General features: G+C 39.4%; 1 protein-coding gene across 1 annotated transcript in view; it reads left to right on the top strand.

Annotated features, from left to right (window-relative positions):
* LOC148542122 (dynein axonemal heavy chain 5-like) overlaps positions 1 to 22,413 on the top strand; it is a 356,598-nt gene extending 334,185 nt beyond the window's left edge. Inside the window, exons 94-106 of the mRNA XM_088471686.1 lie at positions 1,026 to 1,150; positions 1,255 to 1,465; positions 6,385 to 6,570; positions 6,791 to 6,988; positions 7,408 to 7,506; positions 8,296 to 8,407; positions 9,931 to 10,061; positions 10,156 to 10,270; positions 10,985 to 11,139; positions 18,077 to 18,193; positions 18,949 to 19,164; positions 19,559 to 19,720; positions 21,892 to 22,413. Coding sequence (XP_088327812.1) covers positions 1,026 to 1,150; positions 1,255 to 1,465; positions 6,385 to 6,570; positions 6,791 to 6,988; positions 7,408 to 7,506; positions 8,296 to 8,407; positions 9,931 to 10,061; positions 10,156 to 10,270; positions 10,985 to 11,139; positions 18,077 to 18,193; positions 18,949 to 19,164; positions 19,559 to 19,720; positions 21,892 to 22,218 — 2,154 coding nt within the window. The 3' untranslated portion in view covers positions 22,219 to 22,413. The remainder of the gene's footprint in view (positions 1 to 1,025; positions 1,151 to 1,254; positions 1,466 to 6,384; positions 6,571 to 6,790; positions 6,989 to 7,407; positions 7,507 to 8,295; positions 8,408 to 9,930; positions 10,062 to 10,155; positions 10,271 to 10,984; positions 11,140 to 18,076; positions 18,194 to 18,948; positions 19,165 to 19,558; positions 19,721 to 21,891) is intronic.
* Positions 22,414 to 25,873: the final 3,460 nt, after the last annotated feature.

Genomic DNA, 25,873 nt, shown 5'->3' on the forward strand with positions numbered 1-25,873 from the left:
TAAACCTAATGCTCCCCCCTTAGGCCTAACCCCCGCCAGTGGTGCCTAACCCACCCCGGGGGTACCTAATCCTAATCTCCCCCTCTCCTAGCCTAACTCCGCCCTCCCCCCGTGACACCTAACCCTCCTCCCCCCTGCGGCTAAGATCTAACAAACCCGCTATACTCACGTTTGTCATCCCGGCTGTCGGGATTCCGTCATCGGCATATCAACTACTGTCGGTATTTCGGCATCAGTCTTCTGGCCGGGTAGTGGAATTCCGGCACCGGGATTTCGTCAGTCAGGATTCCGGATGTAGATGAAGAAAAAACACTGTGGCCCTCATTCATAGTTGGACGCAAATGTCAATTGCGACTTATGTTTCCACAACTTGCTCTTTTTCAGTGTCCATGTACATAATTTTACAATCTCTTTTTTCCTGGCAACTTGCATTTGTGGCTCAGTACAACAAGGTGACTGGGTCAGGGGTAAGAAAGGGTGTGACGAAAAGGTCAAAGTATACCATTGGTGTGTTGACGTGAATTGTTGCCAAGATTGCCAGTAAATATTGCATATGCACCTTTTTGGAGGGACATCATTTGCAGGTGCTAAAACCCTGATGCAATTTGCAAGCTGATAATGATGACAATGGCCGCAGGCCCTGCCTGACTCAATTAATGTGTCTAAGTCACACCCACTTATGCAAATGAAGTTAAAGTGCTGCAGCTGTGATTTAAATGCAAGATTACATTGCACTGAACTCTCATTTTACAAAAATAGTGTTCTACAGTGTGAATCATTAATAGTGCCAACATAATGATATAACAGTATCACCATGGTTTCAAAAGTTTTTGTTATTAAATAATATTTTTAAGAAACACATAGAAACATTAGGTGATGGAACCATTTGGAAACAAAATTATTAAATAATTAATTTTCTCACACAAAAATTCTGTATATGAATTCTTGTTTTGTTACTGAAATTCCTATAACATTCAAACTACAAACTTTGATCTGAGTTTCTGAAGTATTGAATTCTTTTTAAGGTAAAATGGCCTGAGGGAATGGAAGGACTAAATCCCCTTCAGAGGTTCTTAGTCTTGCGAGCCATTAGGATGGATAGAATACTCCCATCAGCATCTAACTACATTAGTGCTACTCTGGGGAAAATGTAGGTAACCTTTGAAGTATTGTAGTTATCAGTTGTGTGTGCAAATTGGACACTGATCTAAAAATATGGGTCAAATTTAACTACACTGAACTCTACAATTACAGTTATGCTGCAGATGTAGTTGTTGATCTTCAGTCCTCCCTATTGTGGATGTCACCCAATAAACCAGGGTTACTAATCTATGGCACTGATTGTAACTTACCTCGCACCTTACTCATGGACTTAGCAGAGAGACGGAAACAGAAAATCACTGTTTTCCCAATCAGCATCCCTGAGGAGGACGTACAGGAAGTTCTGCTGCATGCAATGTCAGAGGTAATATATTTACATTCATTATATCTGAGTAGTCTTGGAACGGCTGTCTAAGGACTGACTAATCTCCTTTGTACAAGAAGAAGAAACAGGTTTTATATTTTCCGGTCTGATATTGCTTCTGTGGCGTGTTTGTAATGCTGTCCAGGAAGTGCAAATGAGGGGCATATTCAATTAGCCGCGAAAAGCCACGTATTGGCGAAGAGCGTTCGCAGGTGCGAACTTTTTGCACAAAACTACGTATTGTGCAATCCTATTGCCGAAGTTTTCGCATGTGCGAAAACTCCATAGACAAAAATCGGCTAACTGTTTTCACCATCTCTGAGCAGGTGAAAATATATGCAAAATCCCTATTTTTGGCTAAAAATGTGGGGACTTGGTTCAGTGCCCCTTGGACACTCCCCTTATTGACTAATTAATAATGAAATGGAAATTTTTGGGTGAAAAAAATAAAAGTAGTGGAAAATGGATTTAAAGTACTGGGTCAGGTACTTTAGGGGGCTGTATGGATAGGACAGGTGTTTTTAGGACTGCAGGTGGCTGCAGCAGGTGTATTTTTTTATTTTTTATTTAAACTGCTCTTTACAGACACAAAATTATACTAGCACCCATTTTAATGTATCCCAAATTTAACTACAGCCATTATTATCTCCAAAAAATATTGCTATTTTATAATTTTTCAACACTTAAGCAAATATGCATATAACAACCATTTGACACAATTTAAGAACCCAAAAAACTTTTATAATGGCTATTAATACACTTCTATATTGTCAGTTAGGCTTTTTATGGGCTACAGACTGATTTCCCCAAAATGTGCTGTACTTTTGGCTGGTTTCACCATGTGCAGTTTTCACACTTATGCATTTTTGCGTCTTTTATAATAATAGGATAGGGTATAGGGCGAAAAATGGGAGTGCGCATTGCCAAAAGACGCGAAAATATTGCAACAAAACAGTTGAATAATGCGAAAACATCTCCGGCGTTCTGTTTTAGTTTTATCGCGGCTAATTGAATCTGCCCCTTAATCTTTAATGCCTCCACTATAATATGAGTAATAGCAATCAAGAACTTTCAAGAAATTCTGCAGAATGGTCTCCTTACTCAAAGAAATAATATTGCCCTTTAGCTACACTAATTAAATAGTGATCCAGAGAGTGCAAGGTCAGTGGCTAGCAGAGGTACTCCACACTTAAAGGATATGATTACATTTAGAGTAGAAAATTGGAGTAAATGCTACACATTATCTCTGAATATTCGTAAGTTTTTGGTTGTTTTATTAATTTTACCTGTAACTTTATATTGTTCTCCGGGAATCAACATCTTCAATAAGGAAGAGCTGACGGTCAGATCTTATTAAAATTATTTAATAGAAAACACGTATATATGTAAAATACAATAGAATCACATGGCTGGTGAAAAAGTTTATACCCAATTTTGAATAATTATAAAAGTACTTCATAGTATTGCTCAGACAACACCTGTAGAATTCGTACTCCTCAATGGGTTGCAATGTTGGTTGCAGGGGTTATACTATCAGGCACAAGCAATAAAGTCTCTTAATATGCTAGCATATCATTTGCTCTGCACTTCATACTATTGTTCAGGTAACTCCTGTGGGAAGATACCCTCCTCCAATGGGTGGCAGTGTTGGTAGCAAGGATTATTTTGTTAGTCTCAAGCAACAGTCATTTAGCATGTTAGTATATTATTTGTAATGTAACTATAGGAGGAGTTATAACCACCATCTGCTCATGTATATTGAGTTATATTCAGCATTCACAGTCTCTACGGGTGTTAATATTGTTAGAACAAGCAAAGGCCAATGCACAGTTCCCTGTGAGTTTACATAGTATAAATTTTCTCCTTGATTTAAAGCATGCACAGCAGTCTCTTACCTCCAGGCTGCTGGTGGCTTCCTATGCTGCAGCCTATATGTTGGAAATAATAAAGTCCCAGCCTTGCTTGTGATTCCAGTGAAAGTCACCCCGTACTGTGGTCACAAGGAGTGATGACCACACACTGGCTGGCAAGCAGTTCCCTCTTCATGCATTTCTCCGCCTTCTCTGGTGTCAGCGGCTTCCACAGATGTAGGCCTACTTCTCTAATCTTTTACCGTTGCTTTGCAAAATGTTAATGATGGCTTTAATTAGTCCCAGCCACAATCACATTTTTTTTTAAAAATTCAATTGAAGTTTTGCAGAAAATTTGCACCAAAGATCATATTTAAATAAACCATAAACAGTAGCTCTTCAAACTTTAATTTACGGAATGCTTTTCTGTTACACCATAATAAATACAGTCAGGTGCATAAATACTGGGACATTGACAGAATTTTCATATTTTGGCTTCTATTCACCACCACAATGGCTTTGAAATGAAACAAACAAGATGTGCTTTAACTGCAGACTTTCAGATTTAATTTGAGGGTAATTACATCCAAATCAGGTGAAAGGTGTAGGAATTACAACGGTTTCTATATGTGCCTCCCACTTTTTAAGGGGCCAAAAGTAATGGGACAAACTAAACAATCCTAAATGTAACTTTCACTTTTTAATACTTTGTTGCAAATCCTTTACAGGCAATTACAGCCTGAAGTCTGGAACACATAGACATCACCAGACGCTGGGTTTCATCCCTGGTGATGCTCTGCCAGGCCTCTACTGCAAATGTCTTCAGTTCCTGCTTGTTCTTGGGGCACTTTCCCTTCAGTTTTGTCTTCATCAAGTGAAATGCATGCTCAATCGGATTCAGGTCAGGGGATTGACTTGGCGATTGCATAACATTCCACTTTTTAGCCTTAAAAAACTCTTTGGTTGCTTTTGCAGTATGCTTCGGGTCATTATCCGTCTGCACTGTGAAGCGCCATCCAATGAGTTCTGAAGCATTTGACTGAATATGAGCATATAATATTGCCCGAAACACTTCAGAATTCATTCTGCTGCTTTTGTCAGCAGTCACATCATCAATAAATACAAGAGAACCAGTTCCATTGGCAGCCATACATGCCCATGCCATGACACTACCACCTCCATGCTTCACTGATGAGGTGGTATGTTTTGGATCATGAGCAGTTTCTTTCCTTCTCCATACTCTTCTCTTCCCATCACTCTGGTACAAGTTGATCTTTGTCTCATTGTTGTTTGGCAAACTCTAATCTGGTCTTCCTGTTTTTGTTTCTCACCAATGGTTTACATCTTGTGGTGAACCCTCTATATTCACTCTTGTGAAGTCTTCTCTTGTTTGTTTACTTTGACACATATACACCTACCACCTGGAGAGTGTTCTTGATTTGGCCAACTGTTGTGAAGGGGTTTTACTTCACCAGGGAAATAATTCTTCTGTCATCCACCACAGTTGTTTTCCGTGGTATTCCGGGTCTTTTGGTGTTGCTGAGCTCTCCGGTGCGTTCTTTCTTTTTAAGAATGTTCCAAACAGTTGATTTGGCCACACCTAATGTTTTTGCTATCTCTCTGATGGGTTTGTTTTGATTATTCAGCCTAATGATGGCTTGCTTCACTGATAGTGACAGCTCTTTGGATCTCATATTGAGAGTCAACAGCAACTGATTCTAAATGCACCTAGAATCAACTCCAGATCTTTTACCTGCTTAATTGATAATGAAATAACGAGGGAATAGCCCACACCTGTCCATGAAATAGCTTTTGAGTTGATAGTCCCATTACTTTTGGCCCCTTAAAAAGTGGGAGGCACATATAGAAACCATTGTAATTCCTACACCGTTCACCTGATTTGGATGTAATTACCCTCAAATTAAATCTGAAAGTCGGCAGTTAAAGCACATCTTGTTTGTTTCATTTCAAAGCCATTGTGGTGGTGAATAATGCCAAAATATGAAAATTTTGTCAATGTCCTAATATTTATGCACCTGACTGTATATGTGCACCTGCTCAATGTGTTCTGTATATGACAGATATAAATTCTCAGAATAAATAGTGTTGGGACTGTGCATTGGCAGAGCAATATAGAAATTAGGAATAGTGTATCTGAACTTATTAAATTAACTGCTATATGACTGCTTAAATGTAGTCTAACATTCAAATAAAGATTTTCTCAATTGTTCCTAGAACATTTTAATATAAGTAGCATGAAAGTAAATGCACTCTTTAGTATTACCCTGTAGAGAGGATAATTTTCTCATTCATCCATCGTAAACAGTTGTGTTGAAAATATAGAAGCTAAAGCTGGGTACACATTAGACGAGATGTACCCAACCAATCTATCATGACCGACAGACCCGGTGGGGGTGGCGGCATCTGCAAGCATACACACTTGCTGATGCCAGCAGCGAAGGCAGGGTTGTAGCGGGGCTAGCTACATCCTCAGATCTTTCTGCATGTACAAAAGATCTGAGGATGCAACGGACAACCAGCGGGAGCGTGCGGACACACTGGACAATATGAACGATTTGTCGTTCCGATGTATCGGAATCGACCAAATCGCTCAAGATATTGTCTAGTGTGTAGGGGCCTTAAGGGGTATATTTACTTAACTGCGGGTTTTTAGAAGTGCAGTTGTTGCCCATGGCAACCAATCAGAGTCTACTTATCATTTATCTAGCAGCTTCTAGAAGATAATAGCTAGAATCTAATTGATTGCTATGGGCAACACCTCCACTTCTATAAACCAGGACTTTAGTAAATATATCCCTAGGCCTCTCAAGTGTGTCTTGAGTAAAGTTATGTGCTCCTCATCAGCCAAATTATCCAAATGTGTCATGTTTGTCATTTAACTAATTTAGGTACAAGCATATAATCATGCTACAAACAAAGTTAAAATGTAATAATTTGTCCCTATGTAACAACAGCATACAGTATATGCAAAGTCAGTGGAGAATAATATTAAACTTGTGCAACTTGCCTAGGAGAACAGTCAATGTTATGGTATTTTAAAACATACAGGGTAGCTGGGTTTTACTGGAGAACATCCACAATTCTGCACAATTAATGATGTCGCTTGGAGAGATTCTAAAGTCTGTGAAGAACCCAGACAAGAACTTCCGTGTGTGGCTTTCTGCCGAAAGCAGCCAACATCTACCGACACAGCTGCTCCATGACACTGTGAAAACTGTTGTGGACACGCCAATGGTAAGGGACATTAAAGAGTGTTGTACTTACACAAAATTGCTTTATGCTTCACTGTTAATAATAAAAACATGGTGCATATTTTACATTATTGTTTGCAAGTATTTTTATTACTGTGAAAAACAATTATTATATTTTGAGATGTCTACATATCCTCTTCTCCCATTTACCCTAGGAATGTACTTGATCTAGTACTAATACAGAATGTTTATGTTTCTAACAGAATATAAGACGAGGGATCATTCACTCCTGGCACTTTATCAGTCATGAAACTGTGGTGTTCAGTTCTCGGCCGGAGTGGCCATGTCTGCTTCACAACCTCTGTTTCCTCCATTGTGCCGCTCGCATGAGAACATTATTCGGAACCTCGACAGGATGGAATTGTCCAGACACTATGCGCTTTGGGTGTTCAGATTTGATGGTATGAAGAAATGTGTTATCACAAAATACAATATTAAGATAAAAAAGTAAAAGACCCTTATTGACTGATGTCTGGGTTATTTCTGTACCAGTTGTTGAATATATACCTTTCACAAATCAATCAACAACTGTTTCTTCAGTAGAGAACAAAACTGTAAAATGTCTGCAAATAATACATAGTGCAAAGTGTTCCAGCGATGTATTCTGACTTCACAGAGATCATTGGCAGATAACAATTCACATAGTAAAGAGTTGTAGCCTAACCTTTTAAATTGCTTAAACCTAAAACAATTCTCTTGTAAAATTCACAGAATTAACTTTCCTTGACATCATTTAAAAAAAAAACCATTGTAAAATAATTGATGAAAAACAAAAACATGGTTCACATAATTACAATCCATTTATTTTCATCATGTTTAGGAGGGCATCAAGGTGCTAAAAGATGAATTTAAGGAGGGAGAACTTGACACTGGAGGAAAACTTCTGTCTTGGACTGCCATCAGATACCTACTGTCAGAAGTATGTAACATATATTTTAGCATCAAATGATTTACGTCGTGAGTAAATGAAGAAAAGAAAATAAATAGTTGCTTTATTTATTTACTAGTTTAATGGACCCGAGTCACCTCAGTCTCCACCAGACACCCCCTGCCCCGCTCAGCTCTGCCCCCTCAGACTGGCCCTGCCCCCTCTCTGCTGTCCTCCTCTTTCCACCCCTCTGTGACAACACCATCTTCCCCCCTCATTGAGGCATCCTAACACACCCCACTCCCATACTTACCTCGAGGACGGGTCCACCTCTTTTACATATGGCTAGCCCATCTCCCTCACAGCGAGAGTCATTAAGGTGCGTTCCTTGAGGAGATGGAACAGCCTTACACAATTATGTAGATATACTACTGAACATTGTATATACATTCTAAAAGTCTACAGTCAGTTCTTAAAAGTGTTTAAAAACATATTTTGTATGAAATGTACAGAACACAAGAACCACTACTACTAGATACTAGGCTGCTTATACCATACAAGCATTTAGTGCATGTGACTAGAAGTGCATATCTCATAGGCCAGCATAGGAAATGATTTATATGAATATATAACAATAATGGAGAAGTGTTAGATAATGAGGTATGAGAATATGGAAAACAAAACGATTATTAACCAGGGCAGCATCAACTCTCCATAGTCCTGTTATTTATGCTATATTCCTTTCACCATGCATGACATAAATACGTAATGTAGTAGTGATGGCTGTACTGGCTGATGGGATCCTGATATTGTTATTCTCAAATGTTCTGATTTTTCCAGGTAATTTATGGACGAAACGTTTCAGATGAATCAGACATGACAGTTTTGACATCAATGATTGATTACTGGATCAGCGTTAACACTACAAAGAAAGACAGTGAGCTCACTAAATGTAAGATTTGTTGACTATATTGTATGAATGTAGTGTTGGCAGCTATTGGTAAGTTTACAGAGTGTGAATAAAATGTTGAATAATGATTATATTTATGACTTGTTTTTATTCTGTTATATACATAAAGTATGTAATCCTTCGGTCTCATTCTACAGACAGCACCACTGTCTGGATTTATAATGTTCTAGATTTTAACCATTATCAGGATCTGTGGAGTTCATAGGTGTCAGCAGTGTGCGATGAAGGTTAATCCACAAGGCAGATAATTTAACCAGGTTTATTAACTGGCAGATAACAGGGTGCAGGTAATGCTGGGTACACACTGACAGATACATTGGCCGATCAATTGATCGGCTAATATATCTGCTGCACGTCGGCCAGTGTGTACCCGCGATATGTCGGTGAACGTCGTCGTTCACCAACATATCGCATTGGCTGTGCTGCACAGCCGATGGACAGATATGTCTGCAGACATATCTGTCCATCGGCAGGTGTGTACGGGCGGTCGGCAGACCGCCCTTACACACACACACAGCGGCAGCCATGAGGTGGGCGGGACACACCCCCGACCCGGCCGCCGGGTCCTGCCCACCAGTCGCCGGGACCCGACGGCACAAGCAGATGATGGTCGTTCAGTGTGTATGAACGACCATCATCTGCAGATCACTCGATCTGCAGATATATCTGTCAGGTATGTACCCACCTTAAAATAGGGTTATTGCAAGTATGCACATGCAGTAGTGAGACATAGATCCAGCAAGGAGATTCAGGGTAAATGAAGGTGGTGTGCCTAGATGATGGAGCACACACCTGTATGTACATGCAATGATGTCAGTGGCCTTTACCTGTAATCGGTGGTGACACAGTGGGTTTGTGGTGCCTCTTCTGTGTGACACAGTCCCTGGTATATGCGAGACACTCAGGGGCCAGTTCCTCTTCCTAAGGAGGACAGACAGAGAAGATGCGCGGAGATGCCGTGCATGCCCGCAGCACATTAGGAACCAGGTCAGAGGTTGCGGCAGTGTTACGATTCTGACAGTGTCTGGCCTGTAAACAGAAGGGAGACAGCGCAGAGTGCTCCCCTCCCAACATTACCTTTAGTGGAGAAATAAATTGTAATTAATATCTTACAAAGAAAACAAAACCCCAGTATGTTCAATTCCTCCTCTGACAATTCTACACAACATAGGAGGAAATTTTTTTTTTTTTTTTGAGAGCAGCAGATATATGAAATTTCCACTCAGCTTCAGAGACGAGCCCTGGTTCCAGCATACTTTACTTATTGTTGTTTAAATCAACTTTATAACTTTGAAATTAAATTAGCTGTATGTTGGACGTCTCTAGTCCTGCATAGAAATATATATATTTATTTTAAGATAAGTAAGGATAATAGTGCCACAAATATATAGCTTTACCGTTTAATTGTTTTGACTTATAGTGAAAATGTTACTGTTAAAATGTTATTATGTAAAATGAAATTGCTGCAGTGTTCGCATTCATTTGCTTGCTACATCTTTTGGCAGTAAAATTCAAGATTCCAACACCTTTCTTTACCACGGATTTAAATCCTGCTTCTCTGACACAATCCCTGGAATCCATTCCCCAGTATTCACTTGATGGGCCGGAAGCTTTCCATATGCACCCTTCTCCAGTGGTAATATGAATACCCCATGTACAGGGACGCATTAGTCAGCAATACACTGAAGGCAAGTCTAAATTCACACCTGTGCTTATGACCTCTATTACAGGTTCCATTTGGTGAACAGCACTATGTTATGTCAAAACTCAGCCAACTTTTTAAGTTTGGACCTCACCAAAAGCATTGGTCACATAGCACAAAAGCTCTACAAACATCTCAAAAAGGTATAAACCTCTTTCTGTCAAAAACATCTTCTTCTTTTTTTTTTTCTTCTTATGTGATATCCATATTTTCTAACAAAATAGATAGTTGTTGTAGAACATAACCAACAAAAGCGACAGAGCTAGTTCATCATTAATGTGAAACAGACATTATGGCAGTGGATTCAAAACTCTGTCCTCAAGGCACCCTAACAGTCCAGGTTTTAATGATATCCATGCTTGAGCACAGGTGGATTAATTAGTACCTCAGTCAATTTGATTTATCCATAAACCCTGGACTGTTAGGATGCCTCGGGGACTGAGCTTGGGAAACACTGCATCATGGTAATCATTATTGTTATTATATTAATATTATGTTTTATTATTATTAATATTATATACACACATGAGATTTAGGGGTACATTTACTAAAGTGAGAGTTTTTAGAAGTGAGTTTTACAAGAGATGTTGCACATAGCAACCAATCAGATTCTAGCGATTATCTTCTAGAAGGTGCTGTTTAAATGTTAAGTAAACATTTAAAACTCACTTCTAAAAACTCTCACTTTAGTAAATTTAGAGACAATTATTATTAGAAGTTGACAAATGATGGAAACCTTATGTGTTTGGATTAACACGCATTTCTAACATTTCCTGTATGTACAATATAGTACTGTTATAACACAACAAATATATATTACTAAATATTGAGTTTTATTTAACTTGTTTTGTATGTAGGCATGAAACCAGTTTCTGTTCCAAGCCCTCGTTCCTTCTCAGTGACCCTGCCAGACACTTTATCCTACTCTGCGGACATATGTACTTCCAGGCTATCTGAGGTCCTTGACATCTGTGCTTCTCTTATTTCTAAAGTGCCACATGGATGGATTCGGGTATTTATTATCATCCTTTATATTTATGGCGCCACCAGGTGTCCACAGCGCTTTACAAAGTACAGAAACAGTATGAACATAAAACACAGGAACGAAAGTGACACATACAATACAGAACAATCCCTTAATCTCTAATAATGCCTTCACAGAATAATAGCCACAATCACACACAATACTGCAGCACAGAAATACACATTGCAATATATTATTGTTGCGAGCTTGGACTTTCGGTGGATACCATAAGTGTTGGCATGCATACAATATAAGTCAGCAGTAATACTTGAAATAGCAATGTCTTTTTAAATAGAATTGTCCCACAGATATTATTTTATGTAATTTAGACAAATACAATACTCTGATGTTCTCTAGCAAGTAGGTTCTACCAGTCAAATGCACTGATGTATTCTGAATGCAATTTGAATAGCCTTATGGATACAGAAACATTTTGATTTGAATGCAGCTTGAATAGGTTTGGAATGCACTAATATACTCGGTAGGCAGCTTGTAGATGTAACAGGCACTTTTACAGTATAATCTCCCAGTCAGACTGTACACTTGTCCTCTATAGTAGTAGGTAGCTAAACAGAGTTCTCTTTAGTACTTAAAGGGGTTTATTTACGAAGTCAACCCGACACTTCTGTTCATGTTTCTGCCCGATAATTAAAAGGGCAGTGCCTTTACTAGATGTGTCTTGCTAGTACACAAACTTGTTGGTACACAACAGAAGTGTTGGGTTTTACAACCCGACACTTCGTAAATAAACCCCAAAGACTCTCAAACACAGTAATTCAATCGGACCTGTAATAGTCATAGTTAATCACCCTTAACTTGCTTGAAAATCTCCGCTTTGCAGCTGCAATGGGGGTGCTTTTCCCTGTGGCTCTGCTCCTCAGCGGCGTCTATGGAATGGCCTAACTCCCAGGCAGGACTGACTGTGGATGTGCAGTCATCCTCCCCTCTCTCATCACCTCTTGCAGCTCCAGGGACCCTGTTTAGCGCCAAAGCTGTTCCTTTTATATACTGCAGTTTTTGAAATCCAAACATAACTGACTACAAGCGCACATTCACTAGGCAATATTGAGCAATTGCACGATTATTACATCGTAATCGTGCAATCGCTCATTAATCATGCACTATAATGTTGGAAATAACCAGCGCTGCGCACTGCCGCTGGTCGTTTCCGACATCAGTCATCGCCTGAACATGCCGGTCAATATGCCGAAAATGACAGATTGACCATGTTCGGGGATGAGGGAGGGTGCCTACACTGAATGACTAATCGTTCAGTGTAGGCACTGCAGGGGATGGGGAACGACGGTACGATTACAATGTTGTAATCGTACTGTCGTTACCCCATCGCCTAATGGATACGCGGCTTAAAACCGAACCATTCATATCTAATCTTGAGGAAGTCCTTCATGGGCACCTCCATTTTGGGTGGGCCTGTCTCTAGTTAGCGCCTGCGGTCTCCTGGTCATGGTACATTAGGAGGACCAGGATGCTACAATTATATCGGCTGTATTTGTCTGTAGGTATGCTTACGGTATTCACGTGGAATGTTTGGGTCATTAACAACAAACTCATGTGCTCTTTCATTTCCAGGCAATATAGCCCTGAGGTTGTTTGCCTTACTGAAACACACTTACTTGGGGGTAAAGTTCTCTCACTTTAAAAGTCCTGGATTGGTTGGACATATCATGCTTCCCATATGTACTTATTAGAAAAACTGTACATTTGTGCTAAATTCTGTTCCAACTGATTCTGGTGGTTTTTCTTGATTTTAATATAAACTCCAAACTCCTCCTTACATTGGCTGTTTATATTCCCCCACCCTTCTCTTACAATGAGTTGTAGAGCTCTCTTGTGTTATGCCTGGGAGTTTTCAATAATGTTGTGGAACCAAACACTACTATGTGGCATGAATCACCTGGTACTTTACTGCAGGGTGGTGGGAGGTTTGCTAATTTTATACCTGACTTGGCCTGGGAAGATGCTTGAAGGATGAAATATCCTGGTGTGCATCAGTATTCCTGTTCTTCCTACACTCATCATTCCTTCTCAAGAATGTTGCTTCCTCAAGAACATACATTTGAATATAAACCACAAGATATTTCAGACTATTCTCCATTTATTTTATACCTTTATAACAGTAAATGCGGTCAGCAGTTTTGGAAACTTCCCCATGGATGCTAAGATTTTAGCTAAAATTGTGTCCGTTAGGCTCAATCAGATTATAGCTACCATGGTCAATCCAGACCAGACAGGTTTTATGCCAGGCCAGTCCACTTCAGTAAATACTAGACGTCTATTTACGCATTTGCAGGTCTCCCACCTAGGGGAATCTGGCATGATCATTGTATCTTTGGATGCCATAAAAGCCTTTCTTCTCCATGAAGTGGTCCTTCCTGTCATGTAGTGCTTTGGGATGGGTTCAGATGTTGTATTCTGAGCCTATGGCACAAGTCTCCATCAACTGATATGTCTCCTGCTCTTTTGCCCTTTCTATGGGCACGTGATAGGGTTGTTCTCTATCCTGAGCCCTTTTTGCACTGTTTATTGTGCACTCATCCGGGTTTTGGGAGGCTTGTGCAACAAAACTAATACTGTAGTGCTGTATGCGGATGATCTCCTGCTTTTTTAGGCAGCCTATCGTATATCCATACCCATTGTCCTTCAGTTGATGGATGAATTTAGTACCTTTTCGGGTCTCTCCATTAATTGGGATAAGTCCTATTTTCTCCCTCTCCTGGGTCCCTGCCCTGTATCTCTGCCATTGACTCTGTCACTATGGTGGGTCGATCGCTTTAAGTATCTGGGTCACAAATACCCCTCAGGACTATATTGCCCTGAACATACAGCCATAGCTGTTATCTTAAATAAAAGTTACGCTTCTGGTGCAGGCTGTCCTTTCCACTCATTGGGCAGGTTAACCTTGTAAAGGAAAGTGGTACACCCTAAACCCCTCTACGTTTTTCAACAGTCCCCTATTTATAATTTTATTATAATGCTGCACAATTTTCAAATTTGTGGCCTTGGTTATAGGATAATACTACTGATGCCTTACATACTCTAATGCTACTTAAGTCGGACTCCCTGTGATCAATCAGGTGGTAAAAATTTAGAATGCAGTATCCAAACTGTTGTGCTTTCAGGGCATAGAGCTGGCTACTCCACTGTTGGAACTCTCTCCTGGCTAAAGCTGTGTAAGGTAGGTGGGGCTGACCTCCTTTGAGCAGTTATATGACAATGCTGTGGTAAAATCATTTGCCAAGCTCCACTCTGAATTTCAGCTACCTTCCGCTCAGTTTTATAGATACTTACTGCTGAAGCATGCGCTAGAACCCAGATTCAGATTAGCCCCCTCATTTACAGAGGGCTCTCCGCATAAAAAGTTACTTTCCTCACTTAATTTCCATCATACTCTTTCATGTATCTATCACTTTATGTCTAGCCATCACTCCTCAGACTTCAATCGTAGGCAGATGTACTATAGGCCCTTTAAGTGACAAGTTGTGGTCTGGAGCTATGGAGAGCCATAATTTGAGCACACTTGCTAAGGTCTGTGTGCCTCGCTCCTAACTTGCCCCCATGGGTCTGAAATTTGGCAACTGGGTATCACTGGTCAATACCACTATTGTACACTAAAAGTAAATGTATTTAACTAGAAACGCTGAGTTAAAATTAGATATTTTTAATGGCATTGATGGAGACAGTACAAGTATACCAAAATGTTGATCCGGGCTGATGAGCCCTCTCCGCCATACTTTCCCAGCTAGTGGTGGTGAATGTGTCACTCTTTATAATTATTCTCATGCTGATCTACGCTATGAGGAGTACTGGCTATTGAGGGTCCAATAACTGTCATATCATGCCCATCTCACTATTAGACTCGTGCGCTCACTGCACACTGCAGTGGACATGCTGCATTCCGGGACTATGTTAGTATCTATAGTTTTTATGTCCGTGTCATATATCCGCCTAATTTTTTCTCTTTGTCCCATGCTCAAAGCTCTGCTACTTTCCGCACTTCTTTGTACCCAGACTTGATTGTGACTTGTGACTTTGGGTACTGCTTTGCTCTGTGATCTTGATCTGTTAATAGTGATAATTGATGCTGTTTATTTTGACATGCGGTGTATATATGTTCTTTTTTTTGTTATAAAAATTACTCAATACAAAAAAAAAAAAAAAGAAGAGATCCCTATACACCCAAGAACTAGTTTGCACTAATTGCAGCGAATATAAAAGTTTACTTAGTTTACTTTCCCTGCTAAAAAGGTATGCAGTTATGATCCCGGCTGTCGAGATGTCGGCACTCAGAATGCCGGCGCCTGCATGCAGACACTAGTCAGAAACCCTGCGCCAGCATCCCAACCACTGACAACCAGACGGTAAGTATTGGCACTAGGGGGATGGTTAGGTTTAGGCTGCGCAGAGGGAGGGGACTCTGAGCGCCAGGATCCCGTACCCAACCCAGCTAAAATCCCCCACTGTTCAAAAACAAAACTTGTGTGAAATCTATTAGGGTACACAGGATGTTGTATGAAAATTCTTCTCATTTTAAATGGTCATGAATCGGTCAAACCCTGGGCCTGATTCTGAGATGGACCGAATTGCAGAGCCACACACAAGCGGCTGTCCATGAAAGCCTCACCCCTCCCAGAAAACAGGGGCACAGGAATGCTGCCTAGGAATGCCCTCACTCTGCCTCCCAAATGCCGCAGCCTGTCAATCAGGCTGCAGCTGGGAGGCTCTGCGAGCGAACTCACAGATGGAGGACATCATATGCAGGCTAAGTAGGGGAAGAATGAAAACCAAGTAGGTGAAAATACAGGTGCTGGAATGATCTGTTTGACTATGCAGCTGCTCGAACAAGGGTAGTCAACCCTAATATGAAAGGATACAATTAGAAAAAATAGCAGCGCTACAGTATGTGTCAATGAGTAAACATGTAATTGAATAAAAAAAAAAGACTCCTTTGAAAAAGCTGCTATATACATACAGCGAAACGCATCAGTTGCTTTTGCCTCAACAAGGAACTTGTGACATATACTGGACACTTCAAACAAGCCTGGACCAGCTTTCTGGTAATTAAAGAGAACTGGATTTCTTTTTGGATTTACATGTAAACACCCATTTGGAATTAACATCCTTCCACACCATGGATATACGAGGGCTCCGAGTGCAGCATATGGAACTGTATGCCAATAGGACCATCCCTCTGCTGGTGTAAGGACTTGGTAACTATACATCCACTGGACAAACACGTTTCTCACAAATTGAGATTTATTACATCTGATATTTATTGTTCGGAAGCACTTATAGGAACGGGCATTGTCCAATTATAAATATTCTATTGGAAGAAGTTCATTGCTCATTGCCATTATTGTCATATGTCTATGAATTGGTTTATTTTTATTAAATAGTCTTTTTTTATTCGATTACATGTTTACTCATTGACACACATATTGTAGCGCTGCTATTTTGTCTTATTGTAAGTAGGGTAAGAGTATGTGAATGACAGATGAGAAAATGTTTAGAATAAAATGGGAATAAGTTGCCGTAGGATAGTAGTAGCATGAGTGAGAACAATGAATGCCAATGACAAATTACAACAGTAGTAAATGGTGATATAATGCAGTGAAAAGGTGACAGAATACAACTGGTAAAAGCCTTTACTTTTTAAGGCAATAATTGGTGAAGCAGTAATGATTGAGTAGTAGGGATTGTGATTCTCCTATGGCAGGTATCAGGGACAGTAGAGATCATCAGTAGTACTCTTGAGTCAGCTACAGAGACTGTAGAGAGAGGTGTTAAATTAGTTTTGTAGTTGGAGGAGAATTTGATTCTGAGTGGGACAGGAAACCAGGGGACCTGGGGGAGGGGGGCACAGAGGTGGTGTGGCAAGAGAGGAAAATGAGATGAGCAGCAGTGTTAAAGATAAATAACGGGGGTAAGACTGCAGTTTGTAGATTACAGTAGTCTAGGCAAGAGATAAGGGAGTGAAAGAGGGTTCCAGTGGATTCGAGGGTGAAAAGGAGCCTCATCCTGAATATTATGGAGGTGAAAATGTTAGGACTGGGAGAGGTACTGAATGTGGGGGAAAAATGAGAGAACAGAATTGAGGATGACACACAAAGAATATCAGAGAGGAGGGTATTGTCAACAGAGAGGGAGAAGGAGCCTTGTTGGGAAAAAAGACAGTGATCTAAGGTTTTTAAGAGGTTACGTTTTACCCATGCATATGCTGCTGGAGAGACTGTCAATAGCAGCAAACCCTTATCAAGTTTATGCCAGTTTAAGCACAACTAAACAAATATGTTCATATTTCACAGTACAAAGCCTTTTGTATGTAAGCCAGCCTAATATAGCATAGTATAAAACCTTTTGTACAGTATGTAAGCCAGTCATTTGATCACGTTGTTGAGGTGACACACATATTTAACTGTTGATCCCATACATCAAACCTCATGGTTCTGCTTGTTTCAGGGAGGTATGACAGGTGATCCTATGAAGATGTCATTTTGTGTTCAGTCCCTTTCTATCTAATGTGCACACTGCCCTGTACTTTATAGTATAGGGGTGACATGAGTACAGAGATACACTCTATAATACGTTAAAATGTAAAAGACTAATTAGTAACATTAAATCACAATAATTTTTTTGGTAACAAAACATATGGTGCCAATAGTGTGATTGGTAAGTAAAATTAGGGCACCACCAAACACTGCAAAGACATTGAGAAAATTATATTCTATTAGTAGAGTAATCAAAATGTTTTAAGGTGACAATAGATTAGACAACATATCACTGGCAACTGAATCTGTCATAGTTAGAAATAGATGACGAATACCTTTATTTGTTAATTAAATAATCATGTAAAAACATACATACTAGAACAAGCAGCAGTTACATCTAAGCTTTTGTTTCCTTCAAGGATTTTATCAATGACCGGCTGAAAAAAATTGGAGGAGATACACCATTCAATCTATTCATAAAGAAAGAACTCAATCATCTCACATCAGTATTATCTGAAGTCCGAAAAAGTCTTCATGTGAGTATCAATGGAGGGTCACTACCTCGAGTTCACATATAGAAGATGCTGCTATACAGTATAAGCATTAGCTAAAATAAAGAATATCAAACATTCAAGAGTAAATTTACTATTCATTGTTTTTCAAAACTACTGCATCTTTTATCTGCTGGATTTAAAGGAACAATAATATAAAATGCAAAAACAGACTTTTTTTTGTATTTAATATTATTGCCCCTTTGAATCCACTGCAGAAACTGAGGAAGCCCCTATTATTAAAGTACCACACATTTAAGATAACGTTTGTAAGCTATGCCTAAAAAAAAAAAAACACACCACTTTGGTATCTTGAAAACATTCCTTAATAAGATATATGAATTATATGATTAGTTTATACATATCGTTATGTTAAAATATGTCTTCTGTTTACCCCATGAGGCTATTTTGCATTTTTTGGGATCACAATTAGAACTTATTAAAAGTTACATTTGATGGACCTGTGTCTTTTTTCTTTTTTTCAATTTTAATAACTAATAACCATCTACTTAAGCTAAAGAGAAGCCACAATATTACAATTTATTTCACATTAAGAAATAATTGTATTTCCAATGTACCCAGTCTATAGTCTTCAATAAACCACTGTGGCTAATCCCTTTCCCTGTGATATAACAATTATAAAATATCAATATAAAGGTGTGAGGCATTTCTGACAGTATAGCGACTATGTACAAATAAGAAGTTTTTTTACTGCTTTGTGTTTGTTTCCATTTGTTAAGATGATCCAAACTTCCCTGGAATCACCGGACACATTAGGAGATCAGCTTTCAGAAGCCGACTCTATTATTATTATGCAGGATTTATATCACAAGAAAGCTCCCATACAGTGGTGCAAGATGGCATGGAGCTTCCCCTTCCCATCCGATTGGTCGGTCTCATCCTTCATACAGGATTTACAACAGAGAGTAACTCACTTTGAGAAAATACTACAGCTGGTAAGGACAGGGGGCTCACCGTTTGCTAATAACAAAGGTACAAAAGTAGTATTGTGTATTGGCACGGCTCCCATTAGTACATGCAAACATATTGTATATCTTATCTGACACCAACTGTGAACCATAATTGTTATGTATACATCAAGGCATATGCACTGAGAAGCCCTGTCTGAGCCACACTCCCTATTATCAATACAATCTAAATAAGTAGCATCAATCACAAATAAGGAATAAAAGGTGAGCTTTAATTTATAAATAAGTTCCACGTTGGGTGCAGCATTTTGTATACTTGTTCTGCAGAGCAACAGCTTTAATAAATGTTCACCATTCATTTGATACATGATTTTGGGATGGAGTGTTCCATTGTTATTGAATTATGTTTTTAAATTAACAGGGACGTGAAAAGATGCCAACGTATTGGCTCGGGGCATTTTATAATCCAAAGGGTCTACTGTCTGTGCTGAAGCAAGAAGCAATTCGCAGATACTCGGGGAGAACTGGAAATGCGGAAGCCATAGACTTTAAAACTGAAATAACACAGAGAGACAAAGAACATGTAAGTGACTTATTTTAGCTCTACTATTTAGTATACACAGTAACAGCCAAACTTTGACTAACCTTTTCTTTTGCTCTGTGTGTGTATGTGTGAATGGGATGTGGTCAGAATCCCGACGCTTATCGTAATACTGGCGCCGGCATCCCTACTGGATAAGTACTGGGGTTAGGTTTAGGCAATGGGTTAGGAGTATTTACCTTTAGGCATCGGCATTGTAACCTGGTCGGGATGCCGGCATCGAGATTCTGACCGCCGGCATTCCGTACCCAACCCTGTGTGAACATATGTATATACATTAGGTTTATTTCAATTCATTTTTATGAATCTGTACATTTTGTGTGTGGGAAAGCTAATTAAGTGGGAGAAAAATATTTATTAAAATATGATCTGTCCATTTGAGGTCACTACAAAATAACTTCTGACATCATACAATCACCAGCCCTAAGTAATGGGGCACATATGCCAGCAATCACTAAAATAAACTAGCAGATTCTGTGCGTTTCCCCGATCCAACAATTCTCCAATACACCAGTATGCGCCCATACATTGCCACGACGTACCAGCGATTTGCAGATCATTTTCACCAAAGAACGGATCTGCCAATCATAAAAGGCTCATCATTTTACTAGCAACGGTCTAAAAAATGGCTGATTGTAGATTGCCAGTGTATGGTACCAGTCTTAATTGGACAACATGTTGAATTTTGCTGACCAACATGATTCTGATCACTTTTTGGTTGGAATCGGCCATCTGTGAACTCCATTGTAACCCTTCGCCACTTTTTATGATTCTATGTTAATCAGTATTGAGGCTGTCATTTATTAAAAAATAGAAGTCTAATTTTTTGGTGTATATAAGTGATGTTGACAAAGAAAACAATATGCAATTCAATAGAATGATAATTGAACAAGAATCAATCATAAGTTAATACTCAGCTCAGCTTTTAAATGTGAAGATCTTTAAATATGTCCTTCATATCTGCAAATCATCTGAGGACCAGTCATTGAATGACACTCAGAATCAATGATCAATAACATGGCAGAAGGGGTTGGGGATGGGAGCCCAGCACTCGGGATGCCGGATGTCAAATGACAGACAGTGGCATCCAGATGCTAAGAATCCCGACAGGGAATATGCAAGTACCCTAACCTTCCCTCCTTAACCCTACTGTTCTGCACCCTAACCCTCCCCGTTAGTCTAAACTCACCCCCCCCCCCCGTGGTGCCTAACCCTAACCTCCCCCTCACACAGCCTAACGCTAAACCCTCCAGGGTGCCTAAACCTAAGCCCTCCCCCACCTCGGCTAATAGCTAAAGGCACCCGCTGTACTTACCATCGGGATGCTGGCTGTCGGGATCCCAGCATCGGCAATACCCCTCATGTAGGGACTCCGGCACCAGTGTCCTGTCCGCGGTTCGGGATTCCGGTGCCGGGATTTAGTCAGACGGCATCCCGATTGTCGGCAATTTAACTACATCCTGGCAGAAGAACTAAGCACAGATTGCTTTCTGACTTCGCCGATCCCCAATTAAACACAGGGAAGACCCCTTCAAATATACTACATTTTCTGCTAATGAAGCTGCTATTTTCTGAACTACTCCCTGTAATTTGGATCTAACTGGTATTTGGCCCATAATGCTTAGTTACAGACGACACCTGTCTCATCTTCAAGGTTTCTTTGCAATTCTGTTACACAAGCAGTTTGTAAGGTCTGTGTACAAACTCCTTCTCAGGGCCTCAGGTACTAAAACTACAAGGCATGTAGAAATAGTGGAATGTATATAATAAATGAATATATAATTCTGTTTTATGTTTGTGTCATTAACGTGTCTGTAACCTATTTTAAGACAGTGGCAGGTGGGTAGTTTGACTGGGGCGGTACACCTGTCAAACCGTAACGCAGGTGTCCTAAGGCGAGCTCAGGGAGGGATAGCAGCTAGTGTGTTAAATTAAGGTGGCTGACTGCTGATGTCCATTATGCAGATGCAGACTTGTTCAGTCAATTGGGGGCAATTCTGCGTTTTGCAGATGATTGTGTTAAAAAAAAATAGTCAGTGTATTGGTGCCGCCAGTGGCTTCAAATTGTTAAAAATTATTTTTATACACTATTAGTAAAAACAAGTGTGTAAATATGTTTAAACATGGCTGTTAATCAAAATGTCTGCTTTTAGATTAGAGATCCACCTCATGAAGGCATATTTGTATATGGAGTTCATCTTTGGGGAGTGCTTTGGAACAAGACCAATGGCGAGATCGTGGATTGCCCTTCAAACCAGAGGCTCAACACATTACCAGTCATTCATTTGCACTGTTTGCCCAAGTTGGAGAAGTCTGGGATGAATGACACCCCAAAAGTAGCAGACACATACCTTTGCCCTGTGTACCTGTCCTCATCCTCTGTAAGGGAGCCGGTTTTCACCCTAGACATTATCAAAGAAAATGTTGCCAGTTCTCGGTGGGCCCTTAGAGGCATGAAAGCGACTATACATCCATTTTGATGTTCTGTCTTGTGGAGAATAGAGGTTAAAAAAACAATTGTTTCTTGTGTAAGTTTCATATAAATTTAGAATTTAGGAGACTGCTTAACAGACTATACTATGGAATGGGTAGGTTTATTTCAAGTTATAGTATACAGCAGTTTTATGTGCTTTAATGTAATAAAAATGGTAGGAAATAGAAAATAAATATATATTTGTATGAACAGTGATTATGTATTTTGGTATATTTCTGGTAAATGTTTTTCTTTAGTATTTGCAACTTTGAAGGGATTTCTTACCTTCAAAATAGCACTCCTGAAAAGGAAGGAATCTTTTACTATCTAGGCTGTGCCCAACAACTGAATCACTCTTATGCTCCAATATGCAGGTCTTAAAAGACCTGTGTACATAGGTGAGATTGCAGGACAGGCCAGTCAGTACATCCCTACCATGTGTGAATTCAGAATAAAGCATTGCCTATATCAGTGATAGGCAACCTGACACACTGCGGGGGCCACATTAGGCGGCCCTCTAACCTTCAAACGGGCTGCACATTCCTCGATTAAATATATCAAATTAAGTTACTATTCAGGTTAAGAGTAAAGAGACGCTTTACATATCATGAAGTTTTACAAGCTATAACAAATAAATATTCCAACAAAGGCGGAAGGAGCAATTGAAGGCTTGGAGGGCAGTCTGTTGCCTATAACCGGCCTTTATCTATACTGTTTAGTAGCTACCTACCATCATAATTAATTACAAATTAAACAGAACAATAGTGATTCTCAGTGCTTTATTTAGCTAACAAATCTATATCATTGTATAAAGATATACATTTACTTTTTCACGACTGAACAAATCATAATCAACAGGTCCAAAATGGTGACATTGTAAAATATAATAAAATTACAGTAGTGCATTATCCTAAAAACTAAATATTACACCATTGTATTTGAAAATGGAATAAGTGATTTATTTTTTTTCTAGATAAAAGAAATTAAATATATTAATTTTCTGAAAAAGGTAAAGATCCAGCACCACCACTTTTTCTTATGCGTATTAAATACCCTTATATTGGATAAAAGTCTGTAGAGCATATCAGCATTTCTTCTACATTCATTTTTACATAATACATCCAATCATGGATCAAAGAAAAAAAGTGAAAAAATTATAAAATCCAAGAATATATTTAATAAACAAGTTTGCACATCAAAAAAAAAAACCAGAAGGCCGATAATAATACACAAAACATATGGTTGGGTCGCCTACTAGAGGATGGAAAACATCAAGTTGGTGTATTGTGTATTATTGCGGAAAATTCAACATCAGTTGTACCGTCCCATGGTGGGGTCCCATTACACCATTACAGAGTCCCCACCTCATGCCACTTTGAAACACAAGGGTGTAATATTTACATTTTAAGGTAGTACACTATTGTGATTTTTATGTTTTACAGGATCACCATTTTGGTCCTATTGATTATGAATTGTTCACAGTGCAAATCACAGTGAATATCAGTTATTTATGATTGGATTACTAACAGCACAAATGACAACTTCACCAAACAATGTAATAATTAGATAATTTGTTTATAGTAATGAAAAATATCTAAGTACTTTTGTTATACATTATATACAACAGTCTTTTAAACTTTTGCCGGAATAAGTGTAATTCCTATAAATCAAACATCAAGGTGATTTTTAACTCACCATTATCACCAGCTGTTTCAGGCAAACTTCCCACCGCCTTTTAGACTATCAAATCCAACCTACATGAGTATATTCTGCCTATCCATGAAATAAAATAGCTACACCAGTCAGTTAAGATGAGCGTTCTTCCTCGGCTCCTATATTTATTTCAAACCCTTCCGATATATAATCCTGCTTATGTCTTTAAATTCCTCCAACAACAAACTTCCCACTTCATATGGAACCATAAACACCCACGGATAGACTTAAACTGCTACAGTGTCCTTCTGGGAAGGAGGGATGGGGGGAGGTTTGGTTTATGTAAATCCTCCTTTACCACTTGGCTATTGGGAAATATTTATTACTTAAATGATATACACTCAGGTGCATAAATATTGGGACATTGACAGAATTTTCATATTTTGGCCTCTATTCACCACCACAATGGCTTTGAAATGAAACAAACAAGATGTGCTTTAACTGTAGACTTTCATATTTAATTTGAGGGTAATTACATCCAAATCAGGTGAACGGTGTAGGAATTACAACGGTTTCTATATGTGCCTCCCACTTTTTAAGGGGCCAAAAGTAATGGGACTATCAACTCAAAAGCTATTTCATGGACAGGTGTGGGCTATTCCCTCGTTATTTCATTATCAATTAAGCAGGTAAAAGGTCTGGAGTTGATTCTAGGTGTGACATTTGCATTTGGAATCAGTTGCTGTTGACTCTCAATATGAGATCCAAAGAGCTGTCACTATCAGTGAAGCAAGCCATCATTAGGCTGAAAAATCAAAACAAACCCATCAGAGAGAGAGTTGATTTGGCCACACCTAATGTTTTTGCTGTTTGGAACATTCTTAAAAAGAAAGAACGCACCGGAGAGCTCAGCAACACCAAAAGACCCGGAAGACCATGGAAAATAACTGTGGTGGATGACAGAAGAATTACAGTTGGCCAAATCAAGAACACTCTCCAGGAGGTAGATGTATATGTGTCAAAGTCAACAATCAAGAGAAGGCTTCACAAGAGTGAATATAGAGGGTTCACCACAAGATGTAAACCATTGGTGAGCCTCAAAAACAGGAAGACCAGAGCAGAGTTTGCCAAACAACATCTAAATATGACTGCTATAATACGTCACTCCTCTAAAAAAAATTTTAACAAAATATGGTTCCCTTGGCTGACTTCCCAAAACACTTCCTCCGCATTCAGTACTTAACTTTTGTTTTAATTTAGTTTTTGGGCTTTGTGAACAGAGACCACCCCTCCCCACTGCTTACTTATCTACTTTCCCCCTCTTCTGTAGTCTTTTTTTTTTTCCTCTTCTCCCTTTATTCCTTTCTTTTTAACTCTTTCTTACCCTGATGACTCGCCACACCGTCGCTGCCAGATTATTTTATGGCTCCTATATCTCTTTAAATAATGGATCAGTATACTGTAGGTTGATTTAATATAGATCTTATGCCGTTTGTATATTGTGTTTTATGTTTTCCTGAGTTTTGTTGGCTGTATTTAACTGTGATTCACTTTAAAGAAAAATAAAAAAATATTTACCTCTTTGTTGTGGTCCAACACCTGAAGCCAATGATCTTGCACAAGGCCCTGAGCAAGTGTAGGTTTCTACTTTACCCCATTATGACTGATCAGCTGCCACAGGACTGGCCAACCTGTGGCTCTCCAGCTGTTGTGAAACTACAAGCCCCAGCATATTCTCCCATGGATCAGCTGGTAAAATAAATGCTGGGGCTTATAGTTTCACAACAGCTGGAGAGCCACAGGTTGGCAAAGCCTGGATCAGTGTGACGGCTGAGGGTTGGTTTGTGCTGAAACAGGCGTGGGAGGCTGAAGAGGATACTTGGAGGCTATGAATAAACTTGGGTGACTTGAGCTAGGACTTCATGTATTTGCTGTGAGGAGTTGGAGGAGCTGCAGAGGATGATGGGCCCAAAGGCGAGAACAAGGATGGAATGTCTATTAAACAGCAG

Source organism: Taudactylus pleione, unplaced genomic scaffold (assembly GCF_031769625.1).
Source record: "Taudactylus pleione unplaced genomic scaffold, aTauple2 ptg000015l, whole genome shotgun sequence".
NCBI classification, from domain to species: domain Eukaryota; kingdom Metazoa; phylum Chordata; class Amphibia; order Anura; family Myobatrachidae; genus Taudactylus; species Taudactylus pleione.